Source organism: Nipponia nippon, unplaced genomic scaffold, assembly GCF_047370975.1.
Source record: "Nipponia nippon isolate SJK-2023a ecotype South Korea unplaced genomic scaffold, ASM4737097v1 scaffold_16, whole genome shotgun sequence".
Taxonomy (NCBI): domain Eukaryota; kingdom Metazoa; phylum Chordata; class Aves; order Pelecaniformes; family Threskiornithidae; genus Nipponia; species Nipponia nippon.
In genome coordinates this window covers 1,366,457-1,391,390 of record NW_028262332.1, presented here as the reverse complement: position 1 = coordinate 1,391,390, position 24,934 = coordinate 1,366,457, and the positions used below count along the sequence as shown (strand labels likewise).

Sequence of the window (24,934 nt, the reverse complement as noted above, 5' to 3'; positions counted from 1 at the left end):
ATTTCCTAACTCAAAATGTCTCAACTTGTAGAGATTCTGCATTAGACCTCACCCCGACAGAGGAGAAGGGGCTGTTCTTCAGGCAGAAGGGATCACCACTTGGTGATACTTGTTACGTGCAAACAGCATGAAATCCATGCTCAGCAGCAGGAGCACACGCTGGTTTTGGAGGGACGGTTTCACAAAGCCAAGACCAAGCAGCAGCCAGGTCCCTTGGGAGGAAGGCTTCAGACTCCGAGATCTGACCGAGAACTGGCAACTCTGTCCCGTGGGGCCCCAACCCCACCACCCAGTGCGACGGCCGCGTTAGTGGGACAGCCAAAGCAGACTGCAAGGCCATTGGAAAAATACATATGAAAACGACGTGGTTGGTGTCTCTGGCAGTTTCCTGGTTGCTGCTCAACTCCTGCATCCGCTCTGTGTCCATGATCAGAAGAAATGGGAGAAGGTTTGGGCTGAGGAAGCTTGGAGAGCTCAAATACTGCCCTTCTGGAGGGAAGAAAGACCCCCAAAGGCGGCAAGGGGATGATTTACCTACGCGGCTCACGGACACGGGACGGCAGGAGGCTCTTCCGCATTACGGAGGTACTGAATGGGAGCCAAGCAGGGTTAGGCTAGGAGCGAGTCACGGTTTCGTCTTTCAGCAGTGGAGGTGACGAATAGTTGGCCAAGTCACCATCAGTTGTGATGGATTCTCCATAGCCGAAGACGTTTAAAAGCATGCCGCGACTGCTCGAAACGGGCCCTTAGACATTGTGGTGCTCAGAGGGGTGGAGATCTCTTCTCTCCAGGCTTTGGCTTCAGGAAGGAGGGCAGCGAGCAGCTTTCCCGAAGGCTGTTGAGGGCATCTCTATGCGCCTTCTCATCCTGCAGACTCCACGTCAAAACAGCATTTTTTTCCCCAAACCTTCCTCAAACTATACTATTTGTTAAACACCCTGTTTTGCTTTATTCTGGTCCACGGGGGACTCCTGGCTCCTCTTCACGCCGACACCGGGGGTGAAAGAGCCTCATGAGTGGTTTTTGCCTCTTGACTTCCCACATCCCTTCTAAGCTCATTCGGAAAACATCTTCCCTTGCCCAACCTCTCCACCAATCCCCCTGCCCCTTTGTTTTTATTTAGCTCTATAATTACATTATCGGACTGTACAGCGTTTTGGAATGAAATCTGCATGAAAGATATTAAGAAAAATAAATTTGTGTTTTGCAATATCTTTGAAGCTATCTTTAGCCTGGGCAGCAAGAACAAAATCAGCGTTCGACTCTGCACAAATTTCTAGCTTTGTGGAGCTCTTGGGAAAGCGGGTTTCATGGGCCGGGGCAGGGAGATCCATGAGTTCAGATTATTTTATTAATACTATTAATAACTATTTTTGGCAGTGCTTCACAAGGGAAAACAACACCAGGTACGCACGAGATGTAATTACGCTTATAGTTAATGATGTATGTTTTCCACAGGAAGAAAAGTGCTGCTTTTTTTTTTCTTTTTGGAGGAAAATAGCAAAGTTTGCCGGGCGGCACTGAGCGTCGTGAGCACACGCCAAGGAAAAGCTCACTGCGGAGGGAGACGGTGTCGGGATGAGTTTCACACGAGGATGGAGAAAGACTTTTCCTCTTTTGCATCATGGCGAAACAGCACTTTAACATGGGGGGACACCGATACCTGGGGGCTTCGGGGCTGAAAGGACAGAGGGTGCTTGGACCGGCGGACATGCGGCGGGGCAGAGGAAGGGGAGAGCGGTCGGGGCGATGCTGCGCAGACCCTTCGGCCGGTCCCGGACCCTTCAGCCTCCCCGGCCCCTTCTGCCGCCCCCCCCCCCCCCCGTCCCATCGCACCCCGTTTCCCCTGGGGTCCCGCTTCGCCCCGGGCCCTCCCGCAGGCCCCGCGCCCGGTGGCCGTGCTCAGCCGCCAGGGCGGGGGCCGTCCCCTCCCCAAGGGCCGGGGGAGGCTCGGGGGGGGGGGCCCTGCCGCCCCCCGCGCTCCCACCCCGCCGGGCTCTCACCCCCCGCCCCGGGCCGAAGGCCGCCTCGACGCCCGCGGGGCCAGGCCGGGGACGCGGAGGCGAGGCGGGGGGCCCGGCCCCGCCGCTCTGCCCGGGCTTCCCGGGGTCCGGGGTCCGCACACCCCCCCCCCCCCACCCCCCCGCGCCCCGCCCCCCCACGGGGGGCGCCGCGGCGGCGGCCCCACGGCGCGGAGCGGCCCCGCGCCCGCCGGGCGGCGGCGGCGGCGGCCGGGCTGGGCGGCCGCGGCGCGGCGGTGCCCGGCGCGGGGCCGGGCCGGGCCGGGGCCGCGCGGGGGCGGAGGGCAGCGCGGGGCCGGCCGGCGGCGCGGCGCGGCTCCCGCGCTGGGCCAGACTCAGCCCCTTTCTCCCGCCGCCGCTGGCTGCGAGCGCGCTGCGGCTGGAGCTGCCCCCAGAGCGGCTCTCGTGATGGCGGCGGCGGCGGCGCGGGCTCGGCAGCGGGAGGCGCCCGCCCAGCCCTGCGCGCCGCGCCGCTAGCGGCAGCGCCCGTGCCCGCGGCGGCCGCCCCGGCCCATGCCCCCGGGGGGAAGGGGGGCTGCAGCAGCCCGGCGAGCCGCCCACCCGCGCAGCGGGGGCATCGCCCCCACTCGCCGCTCCTGGGAGGGCGGAAAGGAGGCAGCGGCGGCGGCGGCGGCGCCGGCATTGTGCGCGGCGGATCGCAGGCCCCGGCGGCGCGGGGCTCGCCTGCCTCCCGCCCCAGCCCCATGAACCAGCCGGACGGCTCCGCTCCGGCGGCGGCGGCGGCGACGGGAGCGCAGGTACGCGGCGGCCGGGCGGCGTGTCCCCCGGGGGGAGGCGGAGGGAGCGGGGAGGAAGGGAGGGAAGGGAGGGCGGCAGCCGCCGCAGCCGCCCCGTCGCGGAGCCCCGCCGGCGGCGCTTTGGCGCAGTGCGCGGGGGCCGCCGCCGGGGCACGGCTCCCCGGACCGCCGCGGCCCGCACCGGCCCCGCCGCCCCCCTCGGACCGGGGCGGAAAACAAAGCGGCGCCCAGCAGCCATGTCGGCGGGGACGAGCCGCCGGCCGCGGCCCGGCCCGGCCCGGAGCCCAGCACCCCGGCCCGCCCGCCCCCGGCCCGGGCCGGCCCGCCCGGCCCCGCGCTCCGGGCCCGCCGAGCTCCCTCTCGCCGCTCCCCCGCTCCCCTTCTCGGGGCTTCTTCTTTTCTTTTTTTTTTTTTTTCTTTTTTTTTTCCCCCCCCTTCTCTAATTTTCCTCCCGAACGGTAGTTTTTTTTTTTTTTTTTTCCATTAAAACGACGCCACCTAGAGGAGACTATTTCGTAAATAAAAAAAAAAAAAAGAAATTAAAATTGAAAAAAAAAAAAAAGAGGAAATATTCTGCTATTTCTTATTTTTCAAGAAAGTTGGGGCCGGCGGGGCGGTGCGGGGCCGGGGTCCCCCCGCCGCAGCCCCGGGCTGCGCCCGGCTCGCCCCGAAAATTTCATTTTTGTTCCTTTGGAGGCAAAGCCCAGCCAATATGTAAATGAAAATTAAGGTGGAATTTGAATGAATTCAGGTTTCCCCCCCACCCCCCCACCCCTTTTTCTGGAGGAAAAGGGAGCCTGGGAGCAGCAGAGTGCTCGGAAATGAAAGTAATTCAAGTTTGAGATGGGCACCCCTGGATGAGCTGCAATAAAATGATTAGTTTGGGAAAGTGGGAGAATTGCTGTTACGGAGCAATTATGAATTGTACTTCATTGTAATTTTGAACTTGTGCAGCACGCTGTGCCAAAACTGATTTTTTTTGCTGCAGTGCTTAAAGTTATTTGTTTCAAATGAGGAGTTTTGCAGGAAAATTAGAGCATAGAAAATTTGCTGTGGACACACCCAAATTTTTTTTTTTTTTTTTTTTGTGATTTTGGATTTCATGCAAAACTGCTCTTAAACAATGAGGTTCTAAACACAGTCCAGGAAAACACGAGGACAAGCAAAATTAGGAGTCGAATGTCAGTTTTATTTTTGAATTTCTTGGCTTTTCTGATGGTTTCTCCTGGCATAATTAAAACATAGTTTCCAGCATTTAATTTCCTACTTCTTTTGTAAAGAAAAAAATTTCCATAGTAGGGTTTTTAGGTTTTTTTTTCTTTCTTCTTTTTTTAAACACACACACACTGTCACAACTCCAGATACTGTGGGTCATATAAATCTAGTATTTACACAGGTTTATTATAAGGTCCGCCATGATATTATGAATATGCATAATTAACAATATTGTGAAAAAATAATTGCAGATTTAGTGATTTTGATTTTTTTTTTTTAACCAGTAAAACTGAAGTGCCTTTAAAGGGCTCAGCCATGATATTTTTCACAATTTCAAAATCCTTTTTCTCCTTGACTCTTACTAGAAAGCCTTCCTGGAGTTTGAATTGAAAATCTTTTTTTCATAATTTTTTTTGGTTTTGTGGTTTTTTTTTTTTTTTTTTAAATGCTGTTATGTTCCTGTTATTTTGCTGTTACGGGGTGCCTGCGAGTTCTGGACTGTGCACACACTGGTTTATTATTGTAGGGTTGCCCTTGAATACTGGGGTCTTGGTATTGATCTTTTTAAAAATAAATAACAAAAGAGCACTGAAACATGCATTGTTTCGAGAAAAAAAGCAATATAGGAGAGATACATGGCCTTTCCTCCCAAAAGTGGGGGAGGGAGAGGAAGGGAAAGATTAGGTCAACATTGAGTTTTACCAACCTTGACACAGTCTCCTCTCTAAAATGGGGACAAAATAGCAAGATGGCTGGCTCCACAGCTGCAGCAGTTTGGTTGGTTTTGTGTTTTTTTTTTTTTTTTTTTTTGGAAAAGGCATTTTTAAATTTCGAACTCAGAAGTGAGTTTCTGGAGCTGCCGGGCACCCAGCCGCAAATGCTGAAATCCAGGCACTTAAAAAAAAATTAAATTTCAGTCTGGAATGAATTTTTAAATCTGAATCTCAAACCCCTGAAAAGTTTTTTTTTTTTTTGGTGGTGGTTTTTTTTTCTGTTTTGATTTTTATTTCACTGTAACTTGATATTTGCTTGAAATTAGGCAGGAGTGGCTGGTGAATTCAGGGTTCTGAGGCTGGTTTTTACCCTCCTCCCCTTTATTCGTTTCATGTTTTGGGTTGCTCAAGGGGGGGGGGCGATGGAAAAAAAATTGCAAAGCAGGATAACTCTTGGGTGGAGGACAAAATACTCTGAAATGTCAACTTCATATTTTTATTTTTGCATTTATTTCCCCCCCCAAGAACCCCCCCGCAAGGGACCCACCCTCTTCCTGACTCTTTTTTAGCAAATAATGAAGCGCATACCACGGTGACAGACCAGCAGTGGTGCAGTTAGAGCGGGGTGGCACACATGGGTAAAAATTCCACACCATGCTCTCAATTGGATTAAACAATCCTGGAGAATATTTTGTTCATGGTTTCATCCAGGAAGCTTTAACGTGGTGGCTTTTCCATATCCTTATACTCCAAGAATTCCCTTCCTTGAGCTGCACCCCGTAACTTCCACTTACTCTGTGATTATACCCAAAGAAACCGTTTAGCTGTAATTTTTTTTTTTTTTTAAAGGTTTCATACATTTTTTCCAAGTGGAGATCTTTTGATGCTGCTTTTTCTCTGCCCGGCCCCACGCCCTCGCCCTGAGATCTGGGGAGCACCCCCATGGCTGTGCGTTGGGATGGGGGGGACGCACTGAGGGGGGCTACATTTTAATTACAAATAATGACATATATTCAATTTTGGGTCACAATGACAACAGTTTACAGTTGTATCTTTAAAGTTTATCATGCTATCCTAAAATAGAGGAATTGAAACTTGAAAGGCCCTAGTTTTATATCTGTTTTAGCCTGTTTTCAGCTGTTGTGGGAATAAGTGAATTTTCTGTCGCGATTTGAACTGGGTCTGCGTGTTGCACATCTCCTCTGCAGAGATGAAAATGCAATGCCATGGTACTCGGCTGCAACTTGTGGGGATGCTGTCATACCGTAGGTGTGCGTACCGCAACCTGTACAATCTTTAACTCTGTGTATATCGGGTTCTTTTAAACAACAGCTTCCATTATATGTTCCGCTGATGATGAAAAGCTTGAGGTTATAATGGGTTTCTGAATCTAACCTTTCTGTGTGCCAGTGTCCTTCCAGGAGAAACCTCCTCCTGCTTGGAAAATTTTTCATAATTTTTCATCGCAGTCTGCTTTCAGGGGGATTTTTTTTTTTTTCTTTTTTTTCTGGAAAGTTGATCAATATTTATCATTTTAAAAATTGCTGTTTGGCAGCTTGGAAGGGGGAGGGGAAGGAAGGGAGCCCGGCACAGTGATACCAACAGATTTTTTGTGACATAACTGAAATGTATTTTTTTAAAAAAGAAAAATTTCAGGCACCTCATCCTCAGTGAGGATGAAAATAGACATATTTTCATATTTTCATCCTTGGATGAAAATAGATATAATATTATTGTAGTAGTAGATAATATTTACACAGGCGCCATAGAAAACCTTAGGACACTATTCGCATAACTCCAGAATAATTTAAATACATATGGCTGCCATAATGCAACGCCGTGAATAGTTCAGTTCATGGGTGCAGTGATGTGGCCCTGGTGATGCGCAGTCAAGTTTGCGATTATGCGAGTGCGGTAGTGAAATTAGGGTTCTAAAAGTTAGATTAATTTAATATTTTTTTTGGGGGGGGGGTTGAAACCTGCTGTAAGGTTCATGCTGATACAGATTCAGGATTTGTGTCCGCTTCTTCAGATACTGCTGTGCCTGTTGAAGGATTTAGACCTTCCCACTGTGGTGTGATGGGGCTCGGTCCCCGGTGCTGGCTGCTGGGCTGGTCCCGGCTGGTCCCCATGGCACAGCTCCCCGTGGCACAGCTCCCCTCGGGGCCATGCTGGCTCTGGCTGGGTGAGTGGTGCTGGGAATCGTACCTTTCAGCGTCCCTGGCATCGCGAGTTGAGCTGCCGGCGGTCTCAGCTCAAGCATCGCGGGCATCGCTCGGATTTCGGAAACAGCACGGTGCAGGCGTTACCCGTGTAGGGGAGCGCGTGGTCGCCCAACCCAGGTGTAGCTTCTGTGGGACTCCTTGCACGCATGAAGCGCATCGCACGTGCAGAAGGGTTTGCTGGATCCCACCGTAACCTGCTGGTACTGCACAGGGTGCTGCAGGTTGCTCCAGTTGACGCTCAGATCCACATAAACAATTATTTGCCTGCTAATTGTGCTGGGGGCTTTCAGGAGCAGAATGCCCTGAACCGGACAGGGGTAGTCCCCCAGTCGTGGGGAGCTGCCTGGCAACACGACTTTTGTCAGAGGTGCCGTTTGCAGGATTAGGCCCTGTTTGTGCATAATGTGCCAAGCGGGGACACAGGGGAGGGCGAGGGGAAGAGGCGCTGGGGCAGGGACTGCCGGCGCGGCTGGAGGTTGCGGTTGCTTTTTGGTAAGGGACACGAGTAAATGGCACTGTGAGATATTTATTTGTTGTAATTTCTAAATTTCTGAGCAGTTAAAACTCTGTCGTTACATATATTTAGAATTTTGCATTTGTGGATTGAGTTTGGCCGTACCATGTTTTCTGGGGAAGAAGTTTCTAATTTTTAAAGGTCTTTTATGGATTAATTGCTAGTCATCTGCCTCCTTTCTGCTTTTGTTTGATTCCTTGAATATCTCTTGATTATTTTGTACTATGTGATGCCAATTTAGTGGTTAACTAGTATGCAAACTACATCTGGACGTGTTGACTTTGCATTAACAATCATTGATTTGTCTGGAGCAAGGGAATAGAAATGAATGATGCTGTTTACCGTGGATAGTATATGAAAAATAACCATTTGCGATGTGTCTTTCATCAGCGGCACGCGGCTCTGGTGCGGCTTGTCACAGCGGCTCTGCCTTGGCGGCAGTCGTGTGAGAGCTGGATTTTTAAGCCGTGGCACCAGGAGTGGGCAGAGCGACCCGGGAAGGCAGCGGCACGTGGTGTGCGGTGAAGGGGTTGACTGCATGCCCTGCGTGGGAGGGGCACGGCACGTGGCTCCTGGTTACCTCGGTTAGCTCTGGTGACAGTGGGAGTGGGTAAAGTTGTAGCAGAAAGGGAGCGGAAAGAAATTAATATATATAATATATGATAAATGTTATGTATTATATATGTTACATACAACATATAATATATAGAGAGAAAGCTTTTCATTTGGGGGCATAATCAAGAGGATGCAAAATTTAATAATCATAAATAATAAGCAGCGGACTGAGTTGATGGGTAACTTTAGCGACAGTTGGTTCTCCACAAAGCCTGTGGCCGCAGCGGCGCGGTTGGCTCTGGCTGGAGCAGAGTTTGGTGCCTCCTGTCTCCGCCTCGTCTTGGGGAAGCTGGGATGCACCCATAGCTGTTGCACGTTCGGGTGAGTCGTGGGATGTAGGAGGTGTTGCTACATGCTTGTGTCTTCTTCGGAAGAAGGGAAGGGCTGGAGGAGATGCCCTTTCTGTGGAGCAGGTCCCTTCCCAAGACACGTGCGTGCTGGAGACGTCAAAGCTGCCATGCCCCACTCCTTGGACAGGGTGTTTATAAAGGCAAGATTGCTTTCCCTTGGTTGACGTTGGATATTTAGACCTTGAATCCATCCTCCCATAGTCCTGGGCCTTATTTGCTGTCTCTTGTTGAGCACTTTCCTTGCCGTTGGTGGGACTGCGGTGGTGTGTGAAGTTGAGCATGAGCGTTGGTCTTCCTTTTGGGCTGGGGTCAGCAGTCTGGGCTCTTCCCACACAGCAGTTGCTTTGCTGCCTTCTGAAACATGCATGTGCCGGTCAGATACCAAAATGCTGGACATAGGTGATCTCCTGTAATGCGGGTTTTGTACGCCAACACTATTGAGTGTGTAAATGCACGCGGAGGTGCTGGGCAAGCTGCATGATGGCTTTTCTGAGTTACTTGGGTTTTACTTATTTGAGTCTCTCTGTTAGTTGCTCCCAAAGTAGAGCAGTGTAAGACGTGGCAGAAAAAAGAGGTTAAGTAGAGAAAATCCTCCTCTACTCTTTGAAAGCGCAACTGCAAGGAAGTTTCTTATTCAGAGAGGTGTATTTGGGGAGGGATACGGCATTGAGGGTACGAGTTGTGTAGAAGCGATATTAGCAGAGCGGAGGCAGTGTCTGGGGGGCACAGGGCGCGTGGTGCCTCCCCTGGGGAGGTCAAACCAGCGGAACCCCCGTGCTTGTGCCTCCGTGGGTGCGGATGGGCCCGGGTGACTCTTGGACGAGGTCAGGGCAGAGTTTCAGGCTCCTGCCAGGTGATGAGGCTTGTGGTTGATGGAGCTGTGCTGCCTCTGGAGAAGCTGGAGGCCACATGGCCCATTTGGGGTGAAATTGCAGAGCTCTGGGTCAGCCTGGCAGGGCTGGCATGACCCAACGGCTGTCCCCGTGCGAAGGGCCTGGGGCGGCTGTGCGTGATGCTTTTTAGTGGTGGGACTGGTGTCACTGTACCAATTCGTCTGCTAGGGTAGCTCTTCTTCGCAGTCTTTCTTCTCCGTCTTTATTTCTCTCACCTGTATTGCCAAGGCACTCTTCAGTGTGCGCTTAGAAAGGTTTAGCTGGTGTACTGTACCTGCAAAGATTTAATTATATAGGCAAGGCCTTCCTTGCTTGTAATTTACAGTACTCCTGTTTGTTTCACATCTATATTTGGCTGGCGTAATGTGAAAAATAAGGCTGGAAGTGGAAAAGCCGCCGCTGGAGATTTTGCCTGTGCTGATAAGGGGCTGACACAGGGAAATGCGAATGTCGGCGCGTGGAGCAGAGGCTGGGGGCTGCCGAAGCCATCGAGGAGTCACCGTATATGTGAGGGATCAATGTGAGTGTGTACGTGTTTATGCATATGGGTGTGTCTGAGAGACTCGTAGATGGAGAGTGCAGATCTGTGGTCGGTCTGGGATGCTGGTGGGCTGTTGGGCCCATCTTGGCAAGGATCGGCCATGCTTGGGACAGATAACAGAGGACCTCAGTGAGCCATCGGTATCCTCTGTACTCTTCTAGAAAAGAGGGATGTTATCACACAAGGTTCAATATCTCAGCAACTGATAGATGTGAGAACAGTCGTGTTTGTCAGACCTTTCCATCGGCAGTGAGCTGAGCAAGGCTCTCGCTCAACAGCTGCGAGGGGCCAAACGTGGTCATGTCCTGGTGCTGGTGCCCCGATGGCACCACCGTGTTTCCAGGGTCTTCAGGTTTTAATACTTGTGATTTCATTTTACTAGATACACTCAGGCACCAAGTAATTTTTTGAAAGGTAATTTTTTACTCTGTGTGGGTGTAGGTATCCTTTCCTGCTCGAAAATAGCAGCAGAAGTGAGTTTTCAGAAGAAGTTGGGTGTGCTTACGCTGAAGGCCCATCATTTAGGTTCTGCTTCCAGTATGCTGAGAACAATTTTAGTACAAGTATTTAATTGCTTTAGACCTATTTTTAGAAGCATTAAACCTCAGTTTTCAAAACTCTGCAACTGAAGCCAACAGCTTTGCCGGTGCGGGAGAGCTGGGAGGGGAACCTGCAGGAAAACCCGAAGTGACATGGGTTGACCCCACTGGGAGCAGAACGTGGTTGTGGTCCTTGGCCAGGGCTTGGGGCGCTGCGGAGCCTTTGGGGTGCACGCTTGAAATTGAGTTGTCTGTATTTTGGTGAGTTTTTTTAATTCTAATTTTATTCTAATGACTTGGCTACATGAGGGGAGAATGAATGAAACCCTGAATCTGGAGCAGATTTGTACAATTTCTGACATTAAGTCTGCAGACTGTTGGATGTGGTTTGGAAGCTGAGCTGAGAGCATCCTGGTGAACAGTGTGCAGACGGACCCGGTAGGTCCCTACCTTGAAACCCAAGAACAGCTACTGCTTTCTGGGTGTCAGTCTGTCACTTGAGGTCTGATGCGCTTTAGCGTGTGGGCTCCAAATCCTGAGCTTTCACCGGCATTTGTGATATTTGTAATTGTGAGGGTGGGAAGGGAGGGTTGTAAGGACACAGGAATTTGCTGGAAACAAAATACCTTTTTGAATTTCTGTATGCGTTTTTGAAACCTGTGCAGGGAGCCGCAGCTGGATTTGGGTCGGGCTGGTAGCAGAGGGGATCTGAAGATCCCCTTGAGAATCAGCAGGATTTCTCTTTGCGATCAGGTGATGCCATGTCAGGCTCTCGAGATGCTCAGGTGCATCCTTGGGACGACAGCGGTGGCAGTGACACCAGGGGACAGGGTGGGACCCGGCAGTCGGTGACCCTGGGGTTGCTGGGTGAGTGCTTGGCAGTGGGCACGAGCTGGTGGGACCGGTGCGGGCTGGCAGGGCTGGAGATGAACTTCGCCAGTGAGGTAATTAATAATTGAACAGTGGGAAGACTGTCCCCGGGCATGTTTTGACTCTGTCATGTTTAGACTGCTGTGGGGCATGTGGCTTCAGCTATCTGGTTATGCTTAATACCACTGAGGCATACTACATATTAACTCTGAGGGAGGGATATTTTTACCTTCTTATCTGTCTTTATTTTAGAGGCCTATAAATTTGGCTGGTTGGTGATAACAGCAGTTACAATTAGCGTTTCTCCTTAATTGGGTTTGTTAGGACACTGCCAGAGAGACAGCCTTGGAGTGGGACCTGCTCTGCCGCGAGCCGGGGAGGACACTCGGCAAGAAATAAAAAAATGCAAATGTATCCAAAGAAATAGCATTTGGTGGAGGCAAAGTACGTCCAGAGCGAATTTGCAAGGTCCGAGTTGTATCGCGTGTGGTCTGAGCGCAGCGATGCAATTCCCGCTCCTGGAAGCGCCTTGCAGACGTTAGAGGGATGTAGGCATGAGGCCACTGGAGCATCCTCAGGGGAAATAGCGGTGCCATTCGTAAATGAGAAAAATCACCCTAAAATTGAGAAAAATAAGAGACCGTTTTCCTGAAAACTTGCATGTATTTAAATTTTTTATTTCTTTTTTACGCCTTAGTCTTAATTGGTTTAGTTGCTAAAAAATAGATTCGCTGAGAATGCTCCATTTGCTTTTGGTTTCTGATAAGGTGGAGGAGATAGCGGTCGCACGTTGTGAGTGTTTGTTTGTCTGACTCGTAAATGTTTGTGCTTTCCTCCTTTTACGGAGAGCTCTTTGGCCTTCCTACTCCAGCATAAACAGTGTTTGTGATTGTAGATCATTATGTGATATTTAAAATGTATAAAATGAAATGTTCCTGTCTACTTTAAGCAGACATATGTCTACGTTTTACAAATTAACCTAATTAAATATATATGTAGAAATTTATGATATTCAGCTGCTAGCATAAGGTACACAATTAGCATCCATGGAGCCAGGAAGGAATTTTCCATTTGTATCTTGACTTTTCCTCATAGGATGTGTGGTTTGGTTTTTGTTTTGGGTTTTTTTTTTTTTTTTTTAAATCTTCAATGCTTTAATTTTTGTTCTGCTTAGGAATTCACTTAGGGACCAGTCCTGCAGGGATTTAGGCTTGTGGTTAAATTTCCCCACAAGTAGCTTTGACTGAAGTCAGTAAAATGGTACCTAGGTCCTGTACTTCAGCCTACCCCTTTGACTCTGCAGGACAGAAGGATTTCATTCTGTTAAGAGACTATTATCATGACCAAAATATCGTTCTGGAGGAAAAATGGCATTAGAATATTTACATTTTTCAAGCCTCTTCCTTCCTCCCACCCAAAAATAGCAAAAAAAATTATCTGTCTCCTCTGGATTTATGTAATTTTAAAGTGTTCGGCCAACGTTGTTTCCAAAACACAGCGTCCCGCTACCTTAACTCTCTCAATGGCAAGAGAGCCCTTATGCAATAAATGCGAGGAATATATTCCATTAATACATGCTTTCATTTAGAAATATTCTGGCACCAGGAATAACACATTTTAGTTTCTTTTCTGCCGAAGTGTTGAGGGTTTTTTTTTAATATTTAAAGTTTGATCACGTTATAACAGTTTGTTATATAAATAATCATTTGGTCTATTTTGCATGTCAATAGTTGAGTCCATTTTGTTTACAAAAAGCCTTTTTTCCCCCACAGACATCCCCACTGTTCCATCCCAGAAGGTACTCTTTCTTAGCAAAACCAACAAAGTAAATGACATTCCCAGCTCAGCTATTTTAATGATCCCACAAACCCAAAAAAGCAGTAGGAAATTTTTCAAAAGCAAACTGCAGAAACATTTTTTGGGGGACACTATAACTTCTAAACTTTTTGCCCAATTATTTTTGTTAGATTTTTCCGAGTAGACATCACAGTGAGCTGTAAACTCAAAGAATTTGGGACTGTTCTTTCTTTCTGGAGGTAGTTTAGGGGTTTCAAATGTGACCCAAGGCTGACTGGAAGAGCATCCCCCAGCGAAGCCGAGGACGCAGCAATCACACTGGCTCCGTTACGAATTTCTGTGCGAGAACTATTAATAATTCTGCGTGGGGAAGGTGCGATGTTGGATCATAACGATTTTTCCCCTCTTGGACACCTCTACGAACCCATCCTCCAGTATTTTCCTTCAACTTTCTGCCTTGCCGTGTTTCTCTGTCTCTCTGTTTCAAGGCAGAGGAAATTCTGCTTTAAGCCCTGGCTCCAAATCTGTCCCTTTGCACGAGCTCTCGGCTCCTGTGCTGGCTCGGGTTGAGGTCCTTGTTTTCTCCTACCCTTCCTAGATGGTTTTGTGTCCTTTCCCTTGTGGGGGATGCCTTTTTATATGAGGTGCTGAAGCAGTCAGCAACTTTGGTTCCCATTCCTCTATCACCAGATGTTGAGTGGTGACTGACTACATAAATTAGAAGAAGAAAACAGTATTGCAAACTCTTTTCTGGGTTTTCTTGTGAGCCTGCAGCCTTGTCAGCGAGCCCTGCAGGGCAGGGAATGTCTTAGACCCGTCCCCTCTATAACTCCAGGTATGGGACAGATGATGTACTAAGAGCAGCTTTATTTTCCGCTCTGGCAGGTATAGCATCCAGCTGTTTCTTTCTCACGTCTGCTTTACAGTGCTGTGCCCACCCTTTGGAGGCTCCTTGTATCTTGTCCCCAGGACGTGCTGCAGCCCCTCGTTACGTGGATTTTCAGTAACCTGGCGTTACTGACCGCCAAGGCAACGACTTGGATAACTGCAGCGTCTGCAATTTATTTAGGCAAATAGGAGCGCGAAAAATATTTGCTTTCCCTTGCTTGTCAGGTTTATTTTTGGGGTTTAGCTTTGTGCTCTGGGAAGCGACGACCAGCTGTCCTGCGTGCCCCTTCTCCCTGCCCGTCCTTGGGGCGCTGCTCCTCGGGGCTGTTCACGGACATCCTGTACACGCCGCGGGAGTTTCTCTCGCTGGATCGCCCCTGTCGCCCTCCTTTGCTTCCTTTCTTCCCATTTTATTTCTGCAATCGCTTTCGAGGTGGGCACACCAGAACTATGCTCACTGCTATGGAGGCAGCTTTATGCATCGGCACATTTTCTGTTTCTTTACTCATAATTAGTTGTTGCCTTGCTGGCTACCATCGAATGCCGCGCTCGCGCTGCTGGAGAGGTGCCCTCAGCGTGCCCTCCATTGCTTTTGTGAATGCTAATGTCTAATTTAGCTACCTTGATTTTGTGTATGTCGTCGTTTTTCCCCCGGTGTATTCCTTTCTCCAAATCTTACTTGGTGCACGGAGCAGATGTCGGCGGGACCCCACTGTGATAACGAACTATTTCTGCCCTTTATTTTCCATCTTTTAATCAGTTGTTAATCAATGAGATGACTTCTTGCTTTATCCTGTGCATATGAAAGTTTTGCGAGTGTATTTGCTTAAGAGTCTTTGTAGAAGAAACTTGTCTAAGGCTTTTTGGGAACCCAGGTATGCTGCACCGCTCACTCACCCTTTTCTACTTGCACGTTGACTCTTGCCAACATAAACTTACTCATAGCTTAGCGAGTTACAGCTATACAGAAGCCATATTGATTCCTGGTGTTTCTTTTTTATCTGTGTGAACATGAATTTTTAGTTTTCTTTTTTTAATTACTGTTTATACTAATTTTTCTGCTACAAAAATGAAGTTCTGCTGTTTGTAGTTCCTTGGATCTCTTCTGTAGCTCTTCTAAAAGAGTGGGATCACATTCATTACTTTCTGGTTCTTAGGTACTGAGGTTGATACCGGTGGTTTTGTGGTAGCTAGGTAATTTTAATAGCTTAATGCCTTTCAGACTTTTGGATGGATACTGTCTGGCCCTGTAGATTTTTTTTTTTGCTGTTAATTTTGCTGGGCAGGTCTGCATCTTTTGCTGGTGACCCTGCAGTTTGAGGCAGATGATACTCAGCTCGTTCCTGATGAAGGAAGAGTCCAGGAGGGGAATTGCTGAGCCCTGTCACAAGTGAGCACTGGTGCAAAGAAGTTGAATTTTTATCCTGTGGTTTTATCTTTCTTCAGTGCTTGATTTATACCAGAACCTGGCAGACTTCTGGTGCTTCTGTGTTTGATTTTTTTTTTTTTTTAAATTAGGTTTTATTCCTTCAGCGACCTGTTTCTCAAAATCTTTTTCTGGATTGGCTTTTTACGGCTTCCTTGAGTTTGCGTTCTTGTAATTTTGATTTCTTTCTGAGGGCATCTTTTTGTTTCTAAAGGCCTTTTTCACTCTGCTGTTACACTATGCCTATTTGTTTAACAAGCCCCCTTTGGCAGGTGATAGCCATCTCGGAGTTCTCCACCTCACCTGCAAGCCCTTTTAGCTGCTCCATTAACACTCTTTTAACACATTTTCCTATTTAAGTATCCTTTTCTTCAGTTCAGTGTTAGAGTAACCGACTTGGTTGTGTTCTGAAGACTTCTGGGCTTGGCTGCGTGGTGGGGTCTGCAGCAGGGCTGGGTGTTGGGGATTCTCTCTGGAGTCACATCTCTGCTACCAGCCCCGGAGGGGACAGGAGCAGCAGGGCTGAGCGTGGGTTGAGGGGCTCCACAGAGCAAATTAAATTCCGTCCCTGGCAGTGCCTGGTTTCCTCCTGCTTGTGCCAAGGCTCATTGTCCATGAAGAGCAGAGCAGGACTCACGGACAGCTGCCTTCCCCGCTGTGCCTTGGCTGAGGACAGGGTGTGGGGAGAGGTCCTACCTGGGACCTAGAGCATCATTTCTGCATCGGCTGCTTTCACATTGGCAAGTCTCTGTGGGATTAACTGAATTCTCCTCTTCCTGAAATGGTATTATTTTCTGTCTTGGCAGAGACCTGCAGCCTCTCTGGTGTTCCGTGACATTTTGAGCATCCTTCTGTGCTCACCGGTGCTGTAGCTGTGCTCTGCCTTTCTGGGGTGGGCTTCCAGTCCATAAAGGTTCTCTGCTACCTACTGGCACAATAATCACGTGTAACATATTGGGCTGCACTTTGCTTCTCTGTCAACACAACTCCATCATTCCTGCATAGTTTGGGTATGGACTGTAATACCTTGAGTCTTTTGTTTCCTACCTGAATTTTTATAAAGGTTTTCAGGGATACAGTACATTTATGACCTCATTGCTAGAAAATGCATCACTTAAACTGGATGTTCTCCTGCCCTTCTTTGATTTTCTCAGGCTTTAGTTTAAATAGGCCTTTCTATGCTGGCATCTGTTTTCATTTTGGTTTTGATGGCGTCTGGCTTTCTTGTAGGGGCTCCGTCCCCTTTGGCGTAAGCCCTCTTTCAGATCACACCTTGCGGCTCAGTTAACCTGCCTGGGCGGGCAGGTGGGTCCTGGTGGGATTTCACAAAAAGGCACCATGTGGGTCCTGGGTTTTACTTGTTCAGGATCTGTTGTCCTCTGTGTCATTCACAGGTGCCTTTTAGCAAAGGATGGTCTTTGCCATGAAATGAGAACCATAATCTGGCTTTAAAATTGTTCTAAAACTAGGATGCAGCCTGCGTTGTGCAGGAGCCTGAGCTCCCCTCTCCTGCCTCCTCTCCCGCTGGCCACCCTCCCGCACGAGCAGGCTGAGCTCATGTGCGAGCCGGGCAACGCTGCGCTGGTGAGAATTAAAAAAGAAAAAAAAAAAAGGGGAATAATAAAAGGAAGAGATGACAGTTATCCTTGAGTTAGAAGTTATCAAGTGCAGAAAATTGATAAAGGAAGTTAAAAACACAAGGGAAAAAATCTGTGACTGTCAGTGCAAGGAACAGTAAGAAAGTGTTTGTATTAGGAACAAAAGAAATTCTAATAATGGTTTGTGTAGACTTATCACGACTGAGGAGAGGTAAAATGCATAATAAAGCAGAAAAACTAGACATGTTGAATAAATATTGCTGTTCCCTATTTGAAGGAAGAGGTATGATACACTTACAGCCCATGTGCAGAAGAGCTTCTAGGTCCAGCGTTAACCAGGGCGGGTGAGAGGTGGGAGCGTTTTCCAGCCGGGATGTGTGGGTGATGTTCACTGGGAACTCCTGCGGGGTCTGGCCGTTGGGTTTCCATCTTTATTGTCTCCTGTAAGACTTGGATATAGTGAGAATATTCCAGAAAAACTGGCAGATGCTGCTGCTGTACCGTCTTTGCCTGACATCAGTCTGGGGACGAGGACTGACAAAGCAAAGGAATGCACAAAACGTAGGGGAGGAGGTGATGGGAATATCAGATTGAATTTGTTTTTTAGCAGAAATGATGGAAGATGTGTCGTTTGCTGAGCTGGTAAAATGTCTGTTTTGGTGTTATTCACCAAAACTCCCCCTGGTAGCATTAAGCTGGTGTGAAACAGGTTATGAACAGGGTCTTGGATGACCGTGTGCATTGCCAATGGCCCCATGGGGTCCAGCTCCACAGTGCTGGGGGCTAATGGTTGTGCTTGCAGATGGCTGAAGGGTTGGTGGAAATCACAGAATCGCAGAATGCTTTGGGATGGAAGGGACCTTTCCAGGCCATCCAGTCCGTCCCCCCTGCAATGGGCAGGGGCATCTCCAACCAGATCAGGTTGCTCAGAGCCCCGTCCAGCCTGGCCTTGAATGTTTCCAGGGACGGGGCATCTACCACCTCTGGGCAACCCCTTCCACTGTTTCACCACCCTCATTGTGAAAAATCTTTTCCTTGTGTTTAGTCTAAATCTCCCCTCCTTTAGTTTAAAACCATCACCCCTTGTCCTGTTGCAGCAGGCCTTGCTAAAAAGACCTCCATCTTTCTTGTAGGCCCCCTTTAAGTACTGAAAGGCCGCAATCAGGTCTCCCCGCAGCCTTCTCTTCTCCAGGCTGAACACCCCCGGCTCTCCCAGCCTTTCCTCACGGCAGAGATGTTCCAGCCTCTGATCATTTTTGTGGCCTCCTCTGGCCCCGCTCCAACAGGTCCATGTAAAATCAGGTAAGGAGGGAGTGTAGCTGTTGAAAGGGATTTAGATTACTGGTTGGTCTCCATCGGATAACCTTTGTTTGATATGGTGAATCACAGGATTCGTGCATCTGGAGGTGAGAGCTGGAGGGAGTGCTTTTGGGATGGGGAGACCAGAGAAAGAGCAGAGATGCCAAACCAGGCTTCAGGGTGGGAAAGGGGCAACTGCTGCAGCATAAGCAATGACACTGAGTCCGTGGGAATGGCGTAATGCAAACCGCGGGTGTGCAGAACAAGAGAGCTAGGTAAGAACAGCTGTTCTGTCTTCTCCTGTCGCTTATGCTTTAATACAGTATCCTCATTTTCAGTTCTCTCTTTTTTTTTTTTAAGAGATGTTGAAAAGTTGGAGAAGACACAGGCGGTGTGAGTGGTGTGAAGTGATTCGAGGAGTCAAAAGAAATACTCATTGGTATTTGTTACTAAACGTTTGGGGATGTGCACCATATTTTGGGAAACTCTCCCTGACAATAAGAGTCTGGAAAAAAAAATCTCACTTGTTGATTTTTATCTTCATGGAGCCAGTTCTCCATGGGTTTAAAAAAAGAAAAAAAAAAAAGCAGGTACCAAAGCCCGTCATTTTAGCAAACTGCATAGCAAGAAACAATACCTGGAAGCTGGATTCAAACATTCAGATGACAAAATGAAGACGCAAAAATATTTTTAAGAGTAGGAGGTGGAAATTTTGAACAGCAGGGGAGATTAGCTATTAGAACAAACTACCAAGAGAAACTGTGGACGCTGCATATCTCGATGCTGTTGCTTATTCTGTGCATCTATGGAATATGTGTTTCAGAGTTTTCTGGCAGAGCTTAGCAGTTAGACAGGGGAGAATTGCTGTTATGTTATAAAGAATGGCTATTCTGTGGTTTAAACAAAAGATCTCGCTTTCTGTCTCTCTCTTTGGGTATCCTGTTTCCCAGTGTCCAGTAGCAGATGGTTGGGGAAGGATTATAAGGAACAGAGAAAATATTGAGTGAGCATCCCTTTAATATATTCTCTCGCTCCTGCCGAATAGACCCTAAATTACTCTCACTTCCAAACCGTAAGGGATGCTCCAAAACCTCCTCTGCCAACGTCGGACCATTGCACGTGCGCACACACCCCCCCGGCAGAAGCCCTTGTATGAAACCAAAGTACTCACAACTGGTTTTTTCCCCCTAGTAGAGATATAACTAATGAAATTCATAGGTAATCTCCTGTAACATTGAGCACAAAAGGCTATTTGTTTACTTTTTCAGGCAGGAAATGATAATGAATAAGGTACTTAGGGAACACATGGGACGCAGTCATTAATAATCTGCTTAATATTCCTAATGCAAAAGCGATAGGCAGAGCAGTGGAGAGAAGTGTGCCTAAAGCAATATATAAGAATATGGATTTTTCTCAGAGTGCTTCGTGGTCTAGAGGAGACTTCGTTCCCTCTCCCAGATACAAGGGAAACATATTGTAGAAGAAATGGCAGGTATTTACAAACTGCTGTAGAGATCAGAGAGGAAATTTCCCCTGGTTAACTCTGAAATTAGGCAAAAAGCAGCAACTGAGCTGAGGTGGCTAAGTGAAGATGTAAACAGTATTAGAAGCAGTAAGCAGTAGGCTTTTAAAAGGTATAAACAGTCTGGTAAGGAGGAGGATAGGAAGATCTATTAAAATAAGCAGAAGGCAGTTAAAAGGATAATTAGGAAGGCAAAAAGAAATAGAGAAGATCTAATTGCTAAGAATATTTTGACTTCAAAGGGTTCTTTAGATATATTCAGAGCAGACAGAAGCTAGCAGAGGAAACTGTCCACTAAAGATGATGATAGCAGTTGGAGGCAGGAGATACGGGAATAGCATATTTGTACATGAGCTCTTTAATGCCTGTGGTAGGTGTTTCATGCCTCTGGTAGGTGCTAGGCGTACCTGCGTCCAGGACCCAGTTTGTGTCACGTGCTGGGAGCTCCATGATCAGCAAAGGGAGTTGCAAAACACTTGGGCACGTTCATTTTGTGTGGGTATTGTTTTTAAACTAGGAGGCATGTGCAGCTTGCCAAGAAGCCTGAAGTCTTCTTGTTGCACAACAAAAATGCCTTGTTGCTGCACTCACCTGCTAAGTGTGGAGGTGACCTGCTGCCACAGCCAGTCCTGAAGGATTAGCTTTTCCTTATGACCTTCGTGACTCTTGGGCATGTATATATACATATACATATGTGTGTGTATATATACATACACTTGTATATATTGTGTGAGTGTGTATATAGAAATATTTTGCACAGAAACACAAAGTTTGTCATCTGGAAGTGGACATTCCTGGTAAAAATGACTGTTTCTGTGTATGTGTGGTGGTTGTTCCGTGCTTCACCTCCAAAATCCTCCCTCTCTAATTTCAACAGGCACGTAAATCAGAAAAAAAGGTAATGCCACAAACAAAATGCATTCTGGCTAGAAGTTCGTGAGTCTTGTGCATAAAAACCTGGGGACAATTTATGCAGTTACTCAGTAAGCTCACTGGGTTTTCTTTTTTATGGTCTACAGAAGGAGCCTGGAAGCTTTGATCAGAGTTGCTTTTCTCAGCAAGCTGCCCTTGCAGTAGAGCTGGAGTGCTACGAACTCCTTTGTATATGTAATTAAAAGCCGTCTTCTATCTTGATATCACACTCTGGTTAATGTTTCATTTAGAAAAATGGGTTGACTTTAACAGGCTGGGAAAGCTGGTGATTCTTCTCGTGGCTGATGCAGGGGCAGACAGGTCTGTGGGCTCCTCTTCGCCTCCTTACCCTGATTTGGAGAGTAGGATTAGCAATGCCAGAAGATCTTGTTTTGTTCTGGTTTTTGTGTTTATGAAGATGCATTCCATGTGTTACTGCGCTAGATAAGTTGTCACAGCCTGCAGCAGGGAGGCCGTCCCAGTGGTGGACACCTCCTGTTGGGTCTACCAACATGCCCCATCGCTGGCTGGTCAAAGACTTTTCTGGAGACCAGGGTAAAGGAGTTCCTCCTTTTCACCCAGCTGCCACCATAATTTGAATTTCAACAAATTTGGGAGGAAATTAGCAACGTTTCAGGCAGCTGCAGCACACGGCTCTTCAGTTATATTCCTGGGGTGCTGTGGTTGCACGGGCAGTGCCTCGCCAATGGACCGAGTTTTCCATGTCAGCGAGCGCCGGATGCCTGGTGTCACATCTTGACTGGAGGGTGGAATTCGCCTTGTCGGGAATGTGACCAGATCTATTGTTCATAGATTATGGCTTGTCTCTTAAAACATTACAACATTTACGCAGAGCGTTTCAGACTCACAGCCTTGCCTGCGTGTGTTTAGCTTGGGGTTGCCAGCTCCATCTGCTTGAATGAGGTGTCCAGCTGTGCAACAGCGTTGATGCTTCTCTCTGCACAGCCCATGCTCCGTGTCCTCATCCCAGAGAGGCCCTTGGGCCTCCTGGTCGTTGTTCCCATGCACAACCCTTCCCTTCTTTGCAGGCAGTGAAATAGCAAAATCCTTCCTTGGCATAAATGAGCTGGTGGGGTGGGAGAGCAGCAGCGGCACCCTGGATTCACACCTTGAGGCTCGGGTGTAACCAGCAGATAAGCAGTTAGCCTGTGTCATGATGGCAGCAGGATTCTTTAACCTGTTATGTTTCTAATGGAGTGGAGAAATGTCCTAAATATCGAATACTTAAGTTTTCAAATGGGATTTGAGAGGTTTCGTATTGAACATTATTAGCCCAGATAAGGAGTTACAGTCTTACGAGTGGAAGAGCTCCTCATATAGAGAAAGAGCTTAGCAGTGATATTGGGCAAGTTCCAGCAGGTCCAGAGTGGATGTTTTCCATGTGCCCACGCTGTTTTAATATTAAACTGCTTTATTTTCACCTGCATTAAGTGCTAATGAGAGCAGGGTGTCTTTTGGGCTGAATGGGAAATAAAGCAAGACAAGAGTGCACCGCATCTGTCGTCGTGCTCTGCTTTCCTCTTTTCCTCAAATCTGATATCCTTCAACTTTATATTTCATTCGACCAAATTATGATCAGAGGAAAATGGTAATTTGATTCAAGGGGAGAAAAGTTAAATTAAAGTGAAAAACCAATATGCAGGAGATATTTGTGCAAAAGTAATGTAGATCTTGAGGAAAAGCTTTTGTAAATCGGCAGATGTAATCAGTGGCAAGGGAAGTTGTGTGTTGTACTGGAAAAGAAAAGGAGGGCTACGGAGTCCTGGAGCCTTCAACCCAGACAAAGAAGAGATGAAAGCAAGAGATCCTGGTGGAGGGAAGGGTTTGCTAATGAGATGTGGTTACCGCACCAAGCCTCACTTGTGCTGGAGCTGGCACCACTGCTGTTTTCAAATCACAGCCTGCTTTGGAGAGGAAAGTGAACATATTGCTTGTGAGCGTGCCTGCAGCAGAGGACCTGCTCTCGTTCCAGCTTCTCTCAGTGCGTTTATGTGGTGCAAACTCAGTATCGGTAACTTGCTTGGATGGAGGAAGAGAAGACCTTGTCGTTAGTGTTCAGATGTGAGAGGACATGGGGGTACCCAACTTCAAGTCCCAATGTCTTATGTAGCTTGTTAGGCCTGGGTTACATTGTAGGAAAATCAGAAATATGTCCCGTGAGTAGTGAAAACTTGACATTTTTGCAGACCTGGTCTCAAATTCCTTGTTTGCCCAGCAGTGAACCTGGAGTTAGCTAGCCAGCTTGCCGTCTCCACCCCAAGGTTGACTGCTGCAGCTATCAAACTGATGGTACCAGTCATCAGATGATTTCCTCTGAAAGCAGAAAGAGTGACCCGGAGGTGATGGTTTTCACTTGATGCAGGGGCTTAGGTTGGAACAAGAGCAAACCAGAAGAGGTGACTTGGTTATGGAGTGCAGAAGTTAAGCTGTGGGGAAGAAGTGGCAGGGCTTGTTGTGTAGCTTGGCTTGGATGCGCAGCAGTGCTGGACTCTTTCACATCAATCCTTCTGGTTCAGTACGTGGAAAAGGAAAAATGTGAACAAACCCTAGAGAAAGTTTCAGGTGTTGTGACCTGCCTTTGTTCCTCTTTGTGGAAGATAACTGAGGTAGAAAGCTTCAAAATGAGATTAAGTCTGTTGTCTAGACTGTGTGAGAGCTTCTTTCCTTGTTTCTGTGGCCTCCTGGGAAGTGCATCCTTGTATTTGCTGTGGGATTATGAAGCCAGAAGTGTGCTGGGAAGGGGCACCTTCTGTCCACCATCAGCTGGATGCGGAAGGATCTCATCCACTATACCAAGATGCTTTTCTTGGTATAGCAAGAAGGCAGGGAACTTTGAGGCTGTTTCTACCGGGGTGCGCCGAGGCTGGGAAGTTTTATTCCTGCTCATAGATGGACAGTACGAAGTGTCCAAGGAAGTCTGCGTGGTTCAGTGAGACGTGAAGACCCCGTGTCTCAGAGTAGCCCAAACCTGTCCATGTGGCACTGTGGCCGTGTGCCGTGTCAGGTGCAGGCTGGGCTGCTGGCTTGAGGCTCAGGTGGGCAGGGCACATTTGCAGGGTCAGTGGAGGACGAATATCTATTTCCATGGTGCAAATTAATCATAAGCACCTTTCTCAAGGCACGCAAAGGCTCAGCTCTGGGGTCATTTCATTAACGCCCAGATCACCCCCAAAGCTACAGCTCCTTGCTCTTTGGGGTAAGATCCCACCAGTGTGTTCAGATGGAGGATGGATTTCCGTGAACTTGCAGGATCTTCCTGCTGTTTAAATGTCTGCAGTTGCTGCCTGTGACAATACAAGATGGGCTGAGTCTTACTATAAAGTCTGAGTGGTGTTTCAGCATTGGTAATTGGGCAAGTGATATGACGCAAAGGAAGAAACAGGAGGAGACAGTCTGTGTGTTTTCCAAAGGGTCGAAGGATAGCGATGCTCGGGGACTCTGTTAGGGAGAGCACCGCGCTGCTGTGGTGTGAGGGATCTCGGGGAGGGCGTGAGTAGAAGGGAGATCGCTCATGGAGGAGGTGGGAGAAAACTAAGGGTGAGATGGATATGCAATGTTGCTAAAAATGTGGTGATATAATTAATATTTTTGGGGTCAGCCTTGTAGATGGAACTCGCCAATTTGCTTCACGTTCAAACAGAATGTAAAAATGAAATCTCTCTGCAGCGCTGATAGCTCTGCTCTCTCCCTACACGCTGCAGTTGGGTAGCGTCCCTCCCATCAGCCCAAATGTAAATGAAGGAGGAAGGAAGGAGGTGACTGAAAGGAGTCTCTTAATGTGCCTTTGGGATCACAGCACAGGTGTGAGTGGCTGCAACAACATCACCTTGGGATGCAGGACACTGTGGTGGGACCCATCACTCTCAGGAGACCTTGCTCTGGGAAAACGCATCCCTGGAGCTCAGGTCCTGGCAGAGGAGAGGCAGTTGCGTAGACCTTCTGCCTGTAGGAGTAGTCATGGTTGATGAGACCAAGATGTTGCCTAAGGTGCCCTCCAGGAATTGTTCTGTTTCTTCTCTGTTTCGTTGGTGAGAGATTTTCCAAGTCCTGTCCTTCAAAGACATTTAGTTTGAGGTCTTGCTGGTTTTGATCGGTGCCAGTTACTGGATTTGTAGTGAAATGTTATTCATAAAAATAAGAAATTCTGTTCTTTCCATTTCGAGAGATTAATCCTTTTTCTTCACCAGTTCTTCCATGAAAGGATCGTTGGGAGCCTT

The 24,934-nt window shown here is 48.0% G+C and overlaps 1 protein-coding gene across 10 annotated transcripts in view; it reads left to right on the top strand.

Moving 5' to 3' along the window:
• The first annotated feature begins 2,295 nt into the window (after positions 1-2,295).
• The window catches only part of ZNF618 (zinc finger protein 618), a 166,887-nt gene continuing 144,248 nt past the window's right edge, over positions 2,296-24,934 (top strand). For all 10 annotated transcript variants that reach the window (XM_087752809.1, XM_087752801.1, XM_087752808.1 and 7 more), the window contains exon 1: positions 2,296-2,779. In XM_087752809.1, the coding sequence (XP_087608935.1) occupies positions 2,726-2,779 (54 nt within the window). In that variant the 5' untranslated portion in view covers positions 2,296-2,725. The remainder of the gene's footprint in view (positions 2,780-24,934) is intronic.